This window comes from Urocitellus parryii, chromosome 1 (assembly GCF_045843805.1).
Source record: "Urocitellus parryii isolate mUroPar1 chromosome 1, mUroPar1.hap1, whole genome shotgun sequence".
NCBI lineage: Eukaryota > Metazoa > Chordata > Mammalia > Rodentia > Sciuridae > Urocitellus > Urocitellus parryii.
The window spans coordinates 277412417-277432808 of record NC_135531.1 but is presented as its reverse complement, the minus strand read 5'-3'; the positions used below and the strand labels follow the sequence as shown (position 1 = coordinate 277432808).

General features: G+C 35.9%; 1 protein-coding gene across 5 annotated transcripts in view; it reads right to left on the bottom strand.

Annotated features, from left to right (window-relative positions):
- Gigyf2 (GRB10 interacting GYF protein 2) overlaps window positions 1-20392 on the bottom strand; it is a 129591-nt gene that overhangs the window by 32892 nt on the left and 76307 nt on the right. For 4 of the 5 annotated variants that reach the window (XM_077791134.1, XM_077791131.1, XM_026412743.2 and 1 more), the window contains 9 exons: window positions 18932-19111; window positions 14377-14594; window positions 14131-14293; window positions 13854-14045; window positions 10742-10938; window positions 9622-9781; window positions 2732-2898; window positions 1618-1709; window positions 444-551 (listed from right to left, as the gene is read on the bottom strand). In XM_077791134.1, coding sequence (XP_077647260.1) covers window positions 444-551; window positions 1618-1709; window positions 2732-2898; window positions 9622-9781; window positions 10742-10938; window positions 13854-14045; window positions 14131-14293; window positions 14377-14594; window positions 18932-19111 — 1477 coding nt within the window. The remainder of the gene's footprint in view (window positions 1-443; window positions 552-1617; window positions 1710-2731; window positions 2899-9621; window positions 9782-10741; window positions 10939-13853; window positions 14046-14130; window positions 14294-14376; window positions 14595-18931; window positions 19112-20392) is intronic. The other variant, XM_077791141.1, reaches the window with a different exon arrangement.

Genomic DNA, 20392 nt, shown 5'->3' with positions numbered 1-20392 from the left:
CTAAATGCTTTCTGCATAATTTCCCTGTCCTTGCACCTACTTTAATGGTTTTTGGGTTCCAGAAAATCTTAACTCTATATAGCATTGTTAATATATTTTTACAGATATTATGGATGAAAGTAAAATTAAAATCCTAGACTATGATTTTTTGTTGTTCTTACAATTCCATAAGATCATGCTGCTTTTCAAGAAATAATGTTCTCATTATTCTTTGGTTATTATTTTTAAAAAAAAGGTTTTTTTTAATGCTATGACCATCTAAATTACTTTTTAAAACTATATTGTTTTTATATACAACATGTAGATATGGGTTATCTGTCAATATTCTGACAAATTCATTCATTATACCAAATTTCCTTTAATTCTTTCACATGTGTGAATGTACACACAGGCATGCACATACACACACACAAATGTGATACATAATAGAAATGACCACCAACCTCATCTTTAGAGCCTGGAACTGTTGGAGGAGAAGAGCCAACTGTTGCTGTTGCTGGGTTGGCAAGGTTGTTTTCTGTTGCTGATTCAAAACCTGTGCGTATTGTTGTCTTCAAAAAGGTAAAGGAAAAAAAAAAAAAAAAAAGAGTGACCCTACATTTATAGTTCACTTGAATAAGACATCGAAAGACAAAGTTGAGTTCATCATCACCCCCAAAATCATTAGAAATATCAACCAAATATATTTTATGATCCTTCATAATAATAACAGTCACACAGAAAATTTGTAACTTGTTTCACAGATAACTAAACTCATAGACAACATGTTTCTGGTGAATATATAGATGATGTATTTCTAGCAAAAAGCAAGCAACAACAAAAATCCCACAAAATGTAGAAAAGTACCAAATGCCTTCAATATGAAAACAGTCCCTTACCAGATTAAAAGTGAAAAATAAAACAGATTTAACAGCTATTTCCAAATGAAATACCCTCTGCAAAAAATAAAATCATGTCTATAAAATTTTTTTAAATTTGAATAATTCCACTTGGAAATTTATAGGTAATTTTCCCCCTAGATCTGAGAAGGGGCAAAGAGTAAATATTTTCAGCTTTGCAAGCGACACAGTCTCAACTCTGCCTTTGTGAAGCAAAAGCAGCCACAGACAATCTGTAAACAAATGGATGGACCTGTGATCCAGTAATACTTTGCTTATTTAAAAAAAAAAAGTAATAGGCCACCAAGGACAGATTTTGCCAACCTGCACACCAGAGCAAACCTACTTCTTCTATAAGGATTATGCAACCTGAGTGACTTTGTCATCATTTCGGCCTACTCTTAAACAGTATAAACTTTAACTTCTTCCTGCCAGTCACCTATATGTTGTCTCACTGACAGCCTCAGAAGGCATTAAGTTCTTCAAACATTTTTGCCTCTTCCTTTAATAAATACAGACCTTGAAAATTATAACTATGTGTCATCTTCTGCAAAAGTCTGGCATTTAAGAGGTAAGATAAGACTACAATTAGAATGTACAGTGGTCAACATGCCACTAGTAGGCTACTAAAGTATCACGTGAGCCTGCAGCTCTCTGTTGTAAAGATGAGAGACTGGGGAGCAGATCCTGTCTAAAGCCCCTTTGGTGCTGCAGTATATCATGCTGCATTTTTGCTTACTGTATCAAGAACTGCTGGTACTGGAGGTGCTGCATCTGGTACAAGGCTGTGAGTTCCTGCTGCCTGGTCAATCGTTCCTGGTCCAACTCCCCCTGGGAGTAAAGGGATGGAGGAAGAAACACTATTAAATAAATTGCAAAGAACCTAAAAGCCACTTTGTATATATATTTGAAAGCAAAATGAATCCAAGACCTTCCCCTCAAACACTATTCTTTTACCCAAACCCTTAACTAAAAACTCTAGTATCTTTTAAAAACTAAACAATGCCATCTAGTGGAATAAGATGGTATCTTAATTATAAGAGATTCCTTAAGGTGAGGAAGAGTCAGGAGGTACAACAAAGAGATGGAGAGGGAGATACTATTAAGAAACTTTCAAAAGGAACTTTTTGGGGAGAGGCCTGGAGAAACTTCAAGAAGGATTCCCCAGCCAAAGATTTAAGTCCCCGAAATATCCTGAAGCACTGATGATATTTGTTTCAGGGAAAGACTCAAATTTAAGAATTCTGTGAGCCAGAAAACAAGAGGCAAATGGAGATACGAGGAGGAGAATGTGCATTCCATCTAAGGAACTCAAAGAGGATATTTATGTTGAAGCACAGCAGATGAATGAAGGTAAAAGTTCTAACATGAGCTTAGAGTGGTAAGGAGGCAGACCACAGGTAGGTCAGGGTAAATTGGTGGTTTTCCTTCATGCTACATCTGCTGGAAAGGTACTGAAGAATCCTGTTTCACAAGTACACAGGGGACAAAGAGGGATGGAGAGATTTGAAAAGGCCATTATAGCTCAGTATTCAGTCTCCCATTATCATTTCAATCACTTTCAAAGAACTACCATTTTTTTTTTAAGAGAGAGGTGAGAGAGACAGAAAGAGAGAATTTTTTAATATTTATTTTTCAGTTTTTGGCGGACACAACATCTTTGTTTGTATGTGGTGCTGAGGATCGAACCCGGGCCGCACGCATGCTAGGCGAGCGCGCTACCGCTTGAGCAACATCCCCAGCCCCAGAACTACCATTTCTTTCTAATTAAAAGAAACATGGGGTTGTGTTTCAAAGAGAATCAAGTACTCCTGTTTCTAACATGTACTCCAACTGAGCTGGAAAGTACTCACCATATGAGGAGGGGGAGCTGGGCCTGGGGAGAAGGGAACTCTTCCCCACATCTTCATGATATCACCGAGAGGTTGGAAGCTTTCATCACATGCTCTCTTCACCAACAAAGACATAGTAAAGTATCCAGCCTGAAACCATTCCGCCATCTCTTGATTATTAAAGGGACCTGTAAGAGTACCAATTAAACAAAAAAAGCAGTAAGAATTCCTTTCTGAATCAAACAAAAGAAATATTCCCTAAATCTGATCCTCAAAAGTTTTTTTTTTTTTTTGTACTGGGGATTGAGCCAAGGGCTGTTTAACCCCTGGGCCACACCCCAGCACCCCACCCCTTTTTTCTGAGACAGGCCCTTGCTAAGTTGCTTAGGGACTCACTAAGTTGCTAGGGCTGGCTTTGAACTTCAGAGCCTCCTGCCTTATCCTCCCAAACCACTGGCAAAATATTTTTTTTATAGTATTATAATTTACCTCTAAAGGTGCCATATAGGCTTCTAACTAATAAAATATAACAGAAACAATTTTTAAATAAACCCCCTCCTTTTTTAATGGTGCTATAGATCAAACCCCAGGGGCCTTGCATATGCTAGGCAAGTGCTCTACCACTGAACTACATCTGCAGCCCAAACTCTGTTTTTATATATCCCACAGTCACAGTAGTGCTTTAGTTATTACCTTTATCTCAGTTAATCTCTATAACAATTCATTCGTCAAAAAAAATAAGAAACAATTGAAAAGAGTTAATAAGTACTTGGTGGACTTTTTATCATTTGAACATAGAAAAAAATAAACTTTCAGGGCTAAACACATTCTCTAGTTTTTATATTCTTCTAGGAGGTAGGGCAAAATATAAACAAAAATCAACTAAACTGAGACAAATTACAATTTACCTAGGTAAGATTAAATCTGGCCCTGGGAAAAGATAAACTAATGTTCTCTAGATTTTACAATAAGAAATCATCGAGTATTTTATACATTAAAAACTAACAAAGCATGTGATCAGTAAAATATAATGAATTCATTCAACAAATATTTACTAAACTCAGGCTATATAAACTAGGCAATTGATATGTAACAATAAAACAATGCCTTTGGGACTTCCACTTCAGATAGAGTAGATATACTTTTCCTTACTTCTCCTGCTAAGATATACTAAGATATACTAAGATATGCTAAGATATATTTTTCCTTACTTCAACTGAAAACTCTGGAATTCTTCTAGAATCGAAGAAGAAGGCAACCAGAAATATGACCCAACCACAGAAGAGTCTCCAACTTAATGGTTTGACTTCCAATATTTCCCCTTTGTAGTGATGTGAATGTGCTATACATTCAGTAGAAATCATACTTCAACAATACTATCCTAACTACACTAACTAACTCACAGCTCCCAGTCAGCCATCAGATCATGAGAGTAAAAAAATGAAGACTCTACAGCATACTTTGTTGCTAAGTTACAATGTTCAGTAGGTTAGGTATATTAAATATTGTTCCACTTACAATATTTTCAACTTATAATCAGTTTATTAGGACATGATCCCACGATAAACTGAAGAGCACTTGTATATACTACCATTAAGGTAGGCTAAAAGTAAAACAATAGGAAAAAATTCATCATGCAAAGATTAACAAAAAGTTATGTTAGTAGTTGTATTAGTATTTGATAAGGTAAACAAAGAAAATTATCAGAGACAGACATATAACAATAAAGGGTTAATTCACCCAGCAATTATAAATGTGTAGGGCTCAAACAACATAGCTGCAAAATATATTTAGCAAGATGTGAGAGAACTGAAAAAGAAAGAGACAAATCAACAAGCTGAAGACAACAATCTTTCACTCAACTTTTTTTTAATTGTCGATAAATCTTTATTTTGTTTATTAATTTATTTATTATGCGGTGCTGGGAATCAAACCCAGAGCCTCACACATGCTTTTTAAATTTGAATGAAGCCCAATGAGCCACAACCCCTGCCCTTCACTCAACTTTTGATGGAAAAACTAGGCAGAAAAATCAGCAAAATTACAGAAAAACATAAATCAAACATTAGAAGTGAGTTGAATTTTTTTAGAACACCCCAAAGATAGCAAAATATACATTCTTCTCAAGTACCCACATTACATATAACACTGATAGACCATCTTCTAGACCATAAAACAAATCTCAAAAACTTTTAAAAATTGAAATCATTCGCAGTATTCTCTTTGATTAAAACAGAATCAAGCTAGATACCAACAAAAGAAAGAAAAAAGGGAAATCTCTAAACACTTGGAAACCAAAAACACAGCTGAAAATAATCCATGGATAGAAGAGGAAGTCTCAAGGGAAATTAAAAAACAAATACACAGAATAGAATGGAAATGAAAATATACATATCAAATTTTGTGTGAGAGAGCTAAAGAAGTGCTGAGAGAAAAAAAATATAGTCAAAGGTTCACATTATCAAAGAGGAAAAATCCCAAATCAATATCTTAGCTTCTACTTCAAGAACCTAGATAAAGAAAAAGGAAACCCCAAGCAACCTGAAGGGAAAAAAATAAAAAGCAGAAATTAACAAAATTAAAAACAAAAATAATACAGAAAACAATCAATAAAACAAGAAGCTGATTCTTTGAAAACATCTGTAAAACTCACAAAAAACTCCGGTACAAAGCTGGGCATGATGATGCATGCGTATAATGCCAGCAACTTGAGAGGCTGAGGCAGCCTCTCAATTCAACGCCAACCTCAGCAATTTATTGAGGTCCTGTCTCAAAATAAAAAAGTAAAAAGGGCTGAGGATGTAGGCTCAGTGGTTAAGCAACCCTGGGTTCAATCCCCAGTACAAAAAAAAAAAAAAAAAAACATTTGGTACAAATGGCAAAAAAGAAAAATACATAAATTACCAATATTGGGAATGAAGCAGGATAGATACTATAAAATTGAAGATCTAAATATATAGTAAGAGGTTTTTCTCTGCTTGAAGAAAGCACTTTCTCTCTCTTGAGAATGCTCTTTGCTTAAGCCTTACAATTTTTTTCCAATAGTAAAGATTTCTTGCATGGCAAAATCAAAACCAAAACACACAATAAGAGAATACTGCCAACAATAGCTCTACACACGTAAATTTCGCATCTTAGATAAATCAGACCAATTTGTCAAGAAGTGCAAACTAACACTACCACATTAAATAGCTCTTTCATAATTAAGGAAATTGAATTTGTGTTTTGTTTTATGTTTGTAGTACTGGAGATTGAACCCAGAGGCACTCTATATTCCCAACCCTTTTTATTCAGAGACAGGGTCTTGCTAAATTGCCCAGGCTAGCCTGGAACTTGTGATTCTCCTGCTTCAGCCTACTGAGTTCCTGGAACTACAGGTGTATGCCACTGCACTCAGACTTATTTGTAATTTTACAATTCCCAAAAAAGAAATCTCTAGATGATTTCACTAAAGAATTCCACCGAACATTTAAAGAAGAATTAATACCAATTCTAAATAATCTCTTCCAGAAAATAAAAGCAGAGGGGATATTCCCAATTCATAGTATCCTGATGCTAAAACCAGATAACAGAAAGTACAAAAAATACAAAATAAGATCCTTCATAAATATAGATACAAAATTTTAACAAAATATTAGCAAGTAAGATTCAATAATATACACAAAGGATTGTATTGTACACCATGAACAACTGGAGTTTTATTCCAAGAATGCAAGCCTGTTTGATATTCCAACACCAAGCAATGTAATCTACTATATGAAATGGGTAAAGAAGAAAAACCACATGATCTTAGAAACAGATGAGAAAAAAATACTTGATAATATCTTACATACGATAAAAACTTAGAAAACAGAATGAAAGAGTACTTTCTCAACTTAATAAAGAGCATCTACAAAATCTCTATGATTAATATTATGCTTAATGATTAAAGACTGAATGTGTTCCCTCTAAGAGAAGAACACAGGACCACACCACGTTACAGAATAAAAAGGGTGGAGGGAGTTTGCCACTCTTGATCATTGTAGTGATGAAACACAAAATGAGGCAATAAAGGAAATAAAAAGCATACAGGCTGAGAACAAAGAAATAAAAACTGCCACCATCTGCAGATGACATGACTGTCTACCTGGAAACAAATCAAGCACAATCAAAGGGTATAAGATAAATACCCAAAGTTCAACTGCATTTCTTTTTTTTTTTTTTCTTTTTCTTTTTTGTGAGACAGTGTCTTGCAATATGCTGAGACAGGTCTTGAATGTGTAATCTTCCAGAGTCACTGGAATTATAGGCACACACACGGCTACAATTGAATTTCTATACACTAGTCATGAATACAAATACACTGCAATTAAAACTATAACATTTACAATCACTCAAAGAAATCAAACACTCAAGTGTAAATCTAACAAAACATGTAAAGAGTCTATAATGAAAACTACACAATATTGATAAAAGAAATCAAAGATATCTAAATTGACGATAGACTATTGCTTGTGGATTGGATGGCTCAGTGTGGTAAAGAAGTCAATTCTCAACTATATGTGGAGATTTACAATAATTCCTACCAAAATCTCAGCAAGATATTTGGAAGGGCAATATTATTCTAAAATCTATATGGAAAGGCAAAGGAACTGAAGCAATAAAAGCAATTTTGAAAAAGGGTAATAAACTGAGAACAACCACTCTACCTGATTTCAAGATTATTATATAGGTACAAATAATCAAGACTGTGTGGCATTCTGAAGAAATAGACACAATGATCAATAGAAGACAGTAGAGAACCAGAAACAGACCCACACGGGTGTTCAACTTTTAAATTTAAAAAAAAATTTTTTTTTTAGTTTTCAATAGACCTTTATTTTATTTATATGTGGTGCTGAGAATCAAACCCAGTGCCCCACATGTTAGGCAAGCACTCTACCACTGAGACACAACCCTAGGCCCTGTTCAACTGAATTTTGACAAAAGTTGAAAGAAAATAATTTAAGGGAGCACAGTGTGTCTTGGTCCTAAAGCAAATAGACATCCATCAGCAAAAGCAAATCAAACCAAATAGAACCAAATGAAACATAACTTGATAATATGTTTCATACCTTACATAAAAATCAACTCAAATGGATCATAAATTCAAATGTAAAATTTAAGACTTTAAAAAATAAATATAAAATATTTGGGATCTAAAACTAAGCAAAAAATTCTTAGCCTTAATACTAAAAAGAATAATCCATAAAAGATCTACTGGCTTCATTCAAAATTAAAAAGTTTTGCTCTGTGAAAAACTGTTAAGAGGACAAAGAGAGGAAAGGATGATTGGGAGAAAATATATGAAAACTACATATCTGTCGAAGGACAGTTACCTTGACTCAGTAATCAAAAATCTCTTGACAAAGAAAAGTTCTAGACCTGCTGGCTTTAACATCAATCCAAAAAAAAAAAAAAAAAATCAAAGAGGAGGGAATGTGGGCTGGGGATGTGGCTCAGGCGGTAGCGCGCTCGCCTGGCATGCACGCGGCCAGGGTTCGATCCTCAGCACCACATACAAACAAAGATGTTGTGTCCGCCGAAAACAAAAATAAATAATAAATAAATACTAAAAATAAAAAGGAGGGAATGCTTCCTAACTCATTCTGTAGTTCAAAGCCTAACAAAAACACCGTAAGAGGGCTGGGGATTTGGCTCAAGCGGTAGCGCGCTCGCCTGGCATGCGTGCGGCCCGGGTTCAATCCTCAGCACCACATACAAACAAAGATGTTGTGTCCACCGAAAACTAAAAAATAAATAAATAAATAAATATTTGAAAGAAAAAAAAAAAAACACCGTAAGAAAACTACATACCAAAATCCTTTGTGAATACTGATACAAAAATCATGAAAAAAACACTACAGCAAAGCATATTCAGCAGCACTTTAAAAGGATTATACACCTAGTCATGTGCAAGTTACTCCTCAAATGCAAAGATGGCTCAATATATAAAAACTCATCAATGTGATATAGTACATTACAGAATAAAAGTGGGGATCAAATATTTCAATTAATGCAGAAGTGTTTGACAGAATTCAAAAACCTTTCATAATAAAAAAAGTCAATAAAGTAGTGGAAATAAAAGGAAACTACTTTAACACAATTAATGCCATATGTGAAAAACTCGTAACAAACATTACAATAAATGATGAAAACTGATAAAACACACATATACACAAAGCCCTGCTTCTCAGGTTATCTCATAGTGTAGTAGGATGTAAACAATAAATAAGTATACATAATGCCAGGTAGCAATAAATAATATTAAGGAGAATAAAACAGTCAATAAAGACAGAGAGTAGAATGGGAGTTAATACATTGGAAAGAACTTACAGGGTGAATTCAGTAAAACACTATCCTGAAAGTGACATTAATATAGTCAACAATCAATTTCATGTTAGAAGAAAAGATTTCAAAAGCAGAAATAAAGAATCCACAAATATTCTGTATAGCTTTCTCTCCCAATCTAAATTTTGCACCACACAAATCTTTTAAGAAATTCATTTATAGTATAGCTCTATCTTTTCTCAGACATTTTTAGTAGTTCTCTACCCTTTATTTCAGCAAAACATTCAAGGTCTCCCAACACCACTGCCATCACCTTTTGATGGTCAAGGAGACTGAAGCACAAGAGAAATGCATAACTTACCTGACTACTTCACCAGCTTTACTTATGTCACTTTACTTATGCCACTACCATATTAATCATCACATTCTGCCTTGTGTTCAAATTATTTTCACACACACATATATTTTCACATATATAAACAAAGCCTGCTGATGACTTTCCAGACTATTATGCAAGTTAACATTAAATAAATCCTCTTCTTAAAAGATTTTGGAGGTAATAGCAGGCACTTCGGTATTTCAAGTAGGGGGGAACAACTAACCTTGAATTTCTCCCTGAGGATCTTTGTAATACCACTTCTGCATTGCTTCATGCATCAATGGAATTGACACTCCTTTAGCTCTGTGCTCCTGCAGTTTTGATGCTAGTCTCTCATCATCTAGTGCACTGTCCTGGAGATAAGCCACCATCTTCTCAGCTTGCTAATAAAAAATAAGAAAAACAAAAAGAGACCAAGGAAACAAATGATCCTAAATCAATACTTACACATGCTATAATGCCCATCTTTTATTGGTCTACTTGATCTGTGAAAGACACTGAAAGGAACAAAGCAGGCAGCAATTTTTCCAAAAATGCCATAAAATAGGTACTGTCCCCATTTTACAGAGGGAGAAACTAAGACTCAAAGATGTCAAGTCTTGCTCAAGGTTTCAAACTGGTAAAGAACAAAATCCAGGTTCCTAATCAATACACTAATAAAGTTTTTCTTTTTCTCTCACAATCTATCTTATACACCATACAAATCTTTCAAGGATTTAGTAGCTGCTGGTTAATTCTAAATTGCATAAACTAAAAACAGAATTTATTAGAACAAAAGGCTCAATTTCTACAATTACAAATAAAATTTTAACAGGTTTGCTAAGGCCCACACTCCCTTCTTTTAGCATTTCCTGTCTCTAACAATCCCAGTCTGAAGGAAAGACAAATTATTTTGTACAAAAGCAATATATTAATGGTATATGCAATCTTTGGGAAATCAAGAGACAGGAATATGATGCTAACATCCTGAGACTTAACTAACATCCCTGTTATACTTGAGGCAAAAAACACAGACAACATGGTGCCCATCCACAGCTGCTTATATTCGCCATTTCTGGCATTTGATTAATGTCCAAAAAAGACAAAAGAAAAGTAAACAGCTAAGGGCAAACTCAGAAGAGCAAAAAATAATCTGACATAATGACTACTACATAGCAGAAACTTAAAACCATGAAATGATTTGAAAGACAATTACTCATACAAATAAATACAAAGTAACCAACAACTTTTCCATTCCACTTAAAATTTAGTGCACAAAAGTTCTATATTTGAATATTCATTTAAGGGTTTCTAATTTTTATGGCAGCTTGAAAGGAGATGAGAAAGAATAACATGATTTTTACCTGCTCCAAGTGTTTGAGACCCTCTTCATCATCTGGCTCTGTGGAAACACCGCCCATACCAGGAGCACCAACAACTGGCATCTCCACTGGCCTCGAGGCAGGACTGGGAGCAGTAACAGGAGGTGGAAGTATGAGAAGAGGAGAGGCTGGGTCTGGAGGGAGCTGTGTCAGGGGCTGCTGGATGTCAGGAACCATTTCTGGAGGAAGAATTTAGACTAGTAAAAATCTGTAGAAATACAGAGACTCTTGTTAGGTTAACTCAACATCATTAACTTGGGCAGCCTGCTGAATGGGTCCAACAGAAATGTGACCCCTGTCATGAACACTTAAGCTACTTCCTGTGGAAAAATGTAGTACTGTTCCTAGAATGACAGTATTATTTCTACAGGATGACAGAAGATATGTGTTAAGAGGTCCCTAAAAGATCTTTCTACAGTGTCTACTTGTGTCACTTGCACATATATCCAACAGCTACAGCTGGACCTCATGGCAACTGTCTAATCCCTTCTTTATGTACCCAAGTAGTAAAGACAATTATCAAACCACCAGAATTTTCTCAAAAATGTGTCAAACCTCATCTAATCCTCCACTGAAAATATCAGCAATCATTTTTAAGTGCTTATTATCAAGTCATAATTCAATACATTACATGTTTTATTTAGGAGTGGTATGTGAATAGTGCAGGATATTCTTTTCAATAAAGAGTAGAAAATATAAAAGCAATTCTGTCTTGGCTACTAGTTCTATCTCTCAGCATGCAGGCTCTTAAGAAGGAAGAGGAAAGTTGGGGAATGTAGCTCAGTGGTTGAGCGCTTACCTAGCAAGTGTTAGGCCTAGAGTTCGATCCCCAGAAAACAAACACAAACACACACACACGCACAAAGGTAGGTTAAAGGGGTGGGGGTGCATGGAAATAATCAAATACAATTTTAGTTTCTCCTTTGAAACCTGTTTCTTCAATTACAGAGGGCTTCTCCAACCAAATTCCTGATCTCCTTACTCTACTGAAGCTTTTTAAAGGATAGTCCATATATGCTGTCTCCTCTTTACCACCACCCACCCTTAGACTTCTATGCTCTCTCACCTCAGAAAAGCTCTTCTCTGAAAGCCAAGCACTTGCTGCTAATTTAATGACTCTTCCTCATCTTCATCATCCACTCTTGGGGGAGAAGATGGGAGACTGAACCCAAGGACACTTTCTGGCATCTCTAACTTTTATTTTATTAACACTTCAGAACTAATGTCCCAAACTGAATCTATTTTTTCCTTTCTCAAATATGCCCAACTTTCACTCTTTTCCTGTGAAATGCACCATAATCTTCTCAAGCACCTCAGTCATCTTTGCTCTCTTCTCTGCCCTGACAGTCAGTCAGTGACTAAGTCCTGTCAATTTTGGTTCTTAAATCTCACCTGCAACCACTCTTTTACAGGTGCACTATCTACCTCATTGTGATTGCCTAACCTCAACTGTCAGAGTACAACCCATCTGTCTTTTCATAAGATACCCCATACATAGTTGCCAAATCTAAGTTCCAATGATGTTCTTTACCAATCTCCTTTTCTCTCACACCTCCTACCATATCCAGAAAAAAAAAAAAGAGGCAGATTCTTACCACTGCCTCAGTCAGTCCTACTTCCTCACTTTATCTCACTGCTTCCTTGTACTAGAATGGTCTCTCCCAACTTACCCAGTCACACCTACACCTCCAAATGCTACTTATCATTCCAAGATGAGTTCAAAACTAAAGGCCTCCTGATGCATTCCAGGAGTCTAACAATAGTGAACTTCTACTGTTATTTTTTGCTCTGGGTTGTTGGTTATTGCATGATTGAATTCCCTATAGACTACAAATCTGGAATATTAACTTTTAGTGCACATCTATGAAGATCTCTCAGAATATGCATGTATGCTCTCGATGCTAACATCTAGAGTAAGACCTTCAGGGTATGTCCTTTTAAGAAAGCACACTGCAAATAATTCTGGGGTATATCATAACTGAAAAACAAATACTTTGATTCAAACAGGTCTCAAGCAGCATTAAGTTCCAGTTTCTGACACATAGACATCAAATATTTGTTGAATCGGTTCGTTCATTCATTCATTCATTCATTCATCTTTATGCTCTACATTAAAAAACTGAAAAGAAATTATTGGTTCAAATAAATTCTCAAAGTATTAAGTCTACTGAGAAAAAAAAACAGATCGTTAGAATTGTGTGTGCACACGCGCGTGCGTGTGTGTGTGTGTGTGTGTGTGTGTGTACGCGCACACATGTTAGAAACAGTCCCAGTTGTTTTTAAGAAACAAGAGAAATGATGACACTTTAGCCTGGGGGCTTGGCAGGAAGAACGTTTCAGACATAGTATGAACACGAAAACAGGGTATAAATCAGGACCTTTCAGGGTGGTGAGTCGTGTGAAGGAGATGGAGAACAGCACAACAGCAGCATGCTTTGAGGCAGATGCTGTATCAGGTGAACTTTCCCAGGCTATATGAAAGGCTGTGAGTTTTGCTGAAGAATGAATCAAACAACCCTTTAACATCAAGCATCACAATGTTGTTTTAAAAATGTGTGTTAAGAATAATCATGGAAATAAACAATAATAATTGCCTAAAAATGGCAATGAGCAGTTCAAACCAATACAGCAACACTGGAGAAGATAAGGAAAAAGCATATATTCTAGCAAAGATGATGGGACCTCCAGAATCACCCATGCACTCTTTTTGGCTTCTTTGGAACAATGGTGTTTTGGTGTAAAGTTGTGCACAAATACCATTACAAGAAGGAAAGGTTAATTGTATGATATGGGAATTGAACTAATGCAGAGAATTCCAAACCCAACTTGCAAATGATGCAAGGACAGCTATGTGATAACATCCACAACGTGAAATCTCTGAGCTCCAACTTTACAGATTTTATTTTGGTGAATTCTGATACGAATACTTATGTGGGGAACTTTGTTTAATTGCATTTACTGATTAGAAAAAAAAAAACTATTCTAATAATTCACCCACCACAAGGAATTCTAGGAGACATAAGTCAAAGCCTGTCATATCAGTGATCACTGGCCTCAACAGAATCCTAGTTTGTCTACTCTCACAAATACATACCATCCCCTCTGCTGGGCACCTTGGCTGGCAGACTGTTTTCTGTCCGAATCTCCTCTTCAGCTTTTTCCATTTGCTCAGTTTTAGACTCATCTTTCCTCTCAAACTGTGATGCTGCTTCCTGAGGTTGATGTTCTGAAGGAGTACCTGGTCGAGCAGATGATGGCGAAGTTTGGGGTATTTCCTCACTAGTTTCTGGAACATAAAGGAATTTTAAATGAATTTAGGAAATTTTTGGTTTGATGGATAAAAAAAGGTGAAACACAAAAATAAGCCTTACCAACTCCTACTCTATCTACTTTCTCTCCCTCTTTCTTATTGGTCTTATCAGGTTCTTTGGCCTCTTCATTATGGCTACCCTCAGAGTCAGAACACTCCTCCCCTTCCTCCACAGGTCGGAAGTCCATCTCCTGCTCTTCAGGAATAGGCTCTTTCTGTACTTTCTATAGTAAGAAAATAAAACCAAAGGTCAACAGCATATTTGGCTTTGGTCAAGGTCTGCCATCATTTAAAACAAATTTCTTACTTTTAAAGAGAGGAATGCTCCAGATGAGTCAAACGTGCCCATTTCTTCTTCAGCATCTTCTAAGCACCATTCAGGCAAACTATCCCTGTCATCATCTATGCTCCCACTGCCAGAGCGCACTCTTCGATAACCTCGTTCATCATCCCGATCTCGAAAATCAAACTCAAACCTCCGACGGCGTTCCATGTGTTCCCGCCAGCCTGCAGAACGAGGGCCATCTGAGATGAGGAGGAGGACACAAACCTTAGAAAAGTTTTATGACAGTATTTGAAAAAGAAAATCATGGCCAGGGAATAAAGGAGAAAACTACAATTGACAGCAAATCCAAAGGGATCAGTCTAAAGAGAAAATTTAGCAAACTGATGTTCAGAGCTCCAAGTAGATATATGTCATCACTAAGTGACAACAGCACTGACCTTCATTAAATACTGAGCCACAGCTGGGTGCAGTAGCACACACCTGTAATCCCAGCAGCTTGGGGGGCTAAGACAGAAGAACTGTGAGTTCAAAGCCAGCCTCAGCAACTGCAAGGCACTAAGCAATTCACTGGGACCCTGTCTCAATTAAACTACAAAATAGGGCTGGGGATATAGCTCAGTGATTGAGTACCCCTGAGTTCAACCCTTGGTGCCAAAAAAAAAAATACTGAACCATGTAACATACACTAAAAGCTTAGAATATACATTTTAATGAGCACATTTAAAAGACACTATATTCAAAAGTAAGCACTTTTTCCAGGTGTGGTGGCACATGCCCATAATCCCAGTGGCTTGGGAGGCTGAGACAAGAGGATCTCAAGTTCAAAGCTGGCCTCAGCAATAGCAAGGCACTAAGCAACTTGGCGAGACCCTGTCTTTAAATAAAATACAAAAAAAGGCTGGGGATATGGCTCAGTGGTGGAGTGCCCCCCCCCCACCCCCGAGTTCAATCCCTGATACCTGCCCCTTTAAAAAAAAAAAAAAAAGGAAGGACTTTTAATAAGCTTTAGGTATCTGATTAGCTATTTATGTGGTCTATTTGTGAGACCACAAATAGCATTGGATGTTTTTTTTACAGCATTGGATATTTTTCCATGCAGGAATTTTAAAGCATTTTTTCTTCCTTGAAAATGTCACTCTTTATTGCATAAGAGTTCTCTGTATTAATTCACATCAAATTCACCATGCCTACTTATTAATGCCACTTCTAATTTTGATTCCCAACAAAAAGTCATGGAATTACAGTACTGACCAATAATGTTAGAGATCTTATGTGGTCCACTATCCTAACTACACAGGTTAAAAAGAAATTAAAATTCTGACAAAAGTAATCAGCTAAATAGCAAACAGAAGTAGAAACCAACTCTGTATCCTCTGCTGCTGTTTTCACAATAGCACATTAACTCGTTTCCCCTTTTCTCATCTCTTAATTCTCCCTAGAGAGTTTTTAATTTCTGTGTAACACCCCCAGGCGCATTCCTAAATCCACCCTAGCACACTATTTATTGCATCTACTTTCCAACAGAAAAATAATGCCTAAGAATAAAAGATCCAACTTAAGGTTTTGTGTTTTTTTTTCCCCCTAAAAAAGAAAAGCAAATTCTTGTTCAAAATCTGTCAAACCTAAATCTGAAAGAGTATTTTTTAAAAAGGCAGGCTTTAACTCATAAGAATTTTCTATTATTGATTGTTTACTCTGTGGAAGATACACTAAAGAAAAGAGGCCAAAGTGAAATGTTCTTACTATTGAAGCCCAAATTGCTAGAGCTAACAATATAAAAATCACATAGAAAAAAAAAAAAAGGTAAAATGTTAAGATTCCTAATACAGGTAGCATCTTATAAAACACTCTCCAAAAGGTATTTCCATATACCCTAATTATAAAAACAAAATACTCCTTCCATGACAGCAAAGGAATCTTATGCCTAGATTGCTTAAAATGTAAACACGGAGCCATTACTCAAAAGGAGTCTTCATGATCAAATGTTGAATTCCAGAGTCCTTTGTCTACTACTATGGTTTCTAAACAGTCTAAGTATGCACCAAGATAGGAATCTATCCTTCCAGGCACCTGGCTCATGTTTCCCTCTTACTAAGTTTCCTAAGTTCTGCTGGCTGAATAGATGCTTCACTGACTCCCACACTCCCAACTCTACCCACATCCAGCTGCGAGTTCTACTGTCATAAAACTAAACCCCAGAGAGGCACAGTGGTGCAAGCCTATAATCTCAGTGATGAAGAAGGCTGAGGCAGGAAGACTACAAGTTCAACGCTAGCTTCAGCAACTTAGTGAGACCCTGTCTCAAAATTTAAAAAGTAAAATAATAATAGTTTTTTAAAAACCTACAGCTCATAATTTTGTTATCAATAATTTATAAAAATTTACTAATGAAACTAAATACAACAGCTAAGACTTAATAAGGTTGACCACTGCTTTATAGGCATGTGAGCTAACCTTAAACACTATTTTCACAAAACCATTCAAAATGATATTTTAAGTTTTACTCAAATTTTAAAAGATTTACTAAAATCTAAGAAGTGTTAAGAGTTAAGCTTTAATCAGACAGAGTATTCTATATCCTAAGCAAAAAAAAAAAAAAGATGATTAATATTATTTTTTTCAGCTTTTTTTTTTTAAGCTGACAGTGGACCTTTATTTTTTTTATATGCAGTGCTGAGGATCAAACCCAGTGCCTCACACGTGGCAGGAGAGCTCTCTATCACTGAGCCACAACCCCAGCCCCCAGACCTCTATCTTTATACTCTCCACACACAAATATCTTGGAGGAAAAAATATATATTTATATGGGGAGCCAGGCATGATGGTATAAGCCTATAATCCCAGTGACTTAGGAGACTGAGGCACGAATATTACAAGTTTGAGGCTAGCCTCAGCAACTTAGCAAAACCCCATCTCAAAATATAAAAGAGATGGGATGTACCTCAGTGGTAGAGCTCCTCTAGGTTCAATCCCCAGCATGCGTGCGCATATATATATATATATATATATATATATATATATATATATGATGTAATATATAAGAGGGAAGGTGTATAAAGATTTTGGGAAGATTGTGATGCCAATGAGTAAAATGTTATGAAAGTTAAATTATGAAAAACAAAAAAACATTTAGAAAAGGTAAGAAAAAACATATACTCAAGTTCTAAGTTGGGGAAGGGGTCAACAGTAGAAAATAACACTAAAATTTTACTTGTTCAATTACCTTAAATAGAATCAACATCTGACATTTGGGCTCAGAAACACTGTTCATCTTCCAAAACATTCACCTTATTTGTTTTTGACCAGCTGGAATTTCTCTTCTCGCTCAGCCCAGATCCTATCCATTCTTCACTGAATGCTTATTGGGAACATAGTCTACAAACCTGTTTACCAGCAAGCTCAGCATAAAATGCCACAATGTCTTGAAAAAGAACTATATTGTCCAAGAATAGGCTGATGAGAACTGCCTAGATCCTGTGATGTAAACAATGCCCACTAATGACAGAAAGCTTGCCCAAGAGGCAGCCATAAGGAGTTGGCATAAACGCATCATGACTCTATCCAAAGACTAACCTTCCTATGTTTCTACCTACCTACAACCCCATAAAATATTCCAAGTGCCTGTTATGTTTACTCAGACCTAGGCTAGTGGTTTTACTAATGAACTGATTTTTTAAAATAAAAAAAATTTACATTTTTAAATTTCCTCTATTGTAGGTAAGCATCTTTGGCATATGGTTGATAAATCATTATTATAAACATGAAATTCATAGAGCATGTACACATTCTTTGTATGTTTGATTTCTGGATGACCCCATAATTCAAGCAACAGTTGCATTTGATTATCATGAGGCATGGAATCAGCACTTTGGTAGGGAATGAACTTTAACACAAAGCACCAGTGTCTTCAATTACCAGCATATCTAATGTCCAAGAAGAACAGTTTGAAGCATTCTTAAAGAGTCCACAAGAAGAACTTAAAAAACTACTTATCACTACTATTCTCTCTCCTTTTTCTAAAGCTAGAAGGACAAAAGAATTAACTTGTGACTATGTCTCTGACCTGGGTTTTAGATTTGTTCTTCAAATAAGTACAAATCACATTTCCAAAGGAAATAAAAATTGAAAGAATAAATCCTTTCTTATTCAGCAAAAATACCCACTTATGGGGAGGACACACATTCCAAGTGTATAATTATGCATTTGGAATAAAAAGTTTTTATTTTCCATACACCCCCCCCCCATTTTAAGTTTTAAAGAATGCTAAAGATAGATTAATAAGAGTTAAAGAAAATTGAATGAAATTCTCTCACTTTTGTAGTTGCAGGCAGGTGTTTCCCATTAAACTATACCTTTTGTCCCAGGAAAATAAAGTGATTTCAGTCAACAGAATAGATGAGGGAACTTTTATGCTGAAATTTTTTAGTAGTAGTAAGACAGAGTATGATAGCATAAATGACCCCTCTTTTTTTTTCCATTTTTAAAAACCAGTTTATTTTTTCCACTTAATCGCTAACATTTTCATCAAGCTCTTACATTTCAGTTTCTTTGTGGTTTTACATAATAAAATTCTTACCAGGACTGTGAGGACGCCACCTCTCTCCATCCCTTCTGGGTCCAGCTAGTCGCCAACCTCCATCTTCATCTTCTCCATTTTGTTCCTCTCTAAAGATACGCCAATTTTCACTTTCTGATCGTATAAATTCATGCTTTCTCCCTACTGATGCTGGTCCACTTTCCTCAAAATTTGGTCTCCCTATAAGCAAAATAAAAAAACACAGTGACTAAACATGAGCCCCTATCAGTATAGATTTTGAAAAACGCCTTGAGTCAAAGTTTCCCCAAGATGTGTCCATTTCAATGTTTGGAAGTATCAATAAAATAACTGTGAATATATGCATATATTTTAGTCACTTTTCTTAAAGCCAAATAATCAAATACTGGGCAATTATTTTTTAAAAAGCATGCAATGAAATGAGAACCAATGTTCCCTCAGTCTTACTCCCCAGAAGCAACTGCCATCAATAGTTTCTTATAAAGCCTTTCAGAAACAGTCCATGGGTATGCTCAACTCCCTCATCCACACACAGAAATGAATGGGGGATGTTGTACATGTCATTGGTATCCTTGCTATTTTCACTTAAGTGTACCTTGCCCATCTTCCTTACCAGCATATATTTTTAACACAATGTTTTTTATTACATGAGTTACTTTAATTTATATAAAACCAACCTGTACTGATGATTGTGGCCTAAACACGAAATTTGTGTATTTCAACCTCTTTTAACCCAAAACAGACTGCAAATTCAAAAGCAGAGACTGTGTGGGTTCTAATTTCCCATTTATTTGAGCATCTAGTGCAACACAGGCATACAACAAATTGCTTTTGGGTGGAATTCAAACTTGAGCCATGTTTAACTTAACTGCCCTGGAGTTACATTAATAGTAGGAGAGTGCCTGATATACCAAATCAACTGAATTGGTACTTTTTAGGACAAGATAATTCTAAATAATGCAAACAAAATCTTCAATCACTCCCCACCATGCACCAACATCTATATTTCATAGCATCATAAAATCTCACATTTAAGCAGCTGAAAAATCCAGAATGATACTCACTTATACATTCTCTGCCTATAACATTCTCTCAGTGACAAATTCTCTTTATTAAACCACACTAAAAGCAGGGAAAAAAAAGTTGAACAATGGCTTGTGATAATAAGGAAATTCTAACTTCTGGTCATCATCTTATATTCCATTTTACAAATAATAAGATTCAGCATCCTGTAATTACCCATACGGTTGTTAGGCTGTTACCAGGTATTGTTTTATGAAAGAATAAAAATACCATAAGGATTAGAGGAGGCATTATCTCCTAGGAAAAATACTACCTGCTTTCTTATTGTGATCAGCAGCCTCTAAAGGTATTCCAACAATTCCTGTCTGCTGGTCTTCCCTTAAGTATGGGCTGACTTACTGTTTCCCTCTTAACAGAATACTGCTAAAGGGATGAAATGCCCACCGTTTATACTAAGTT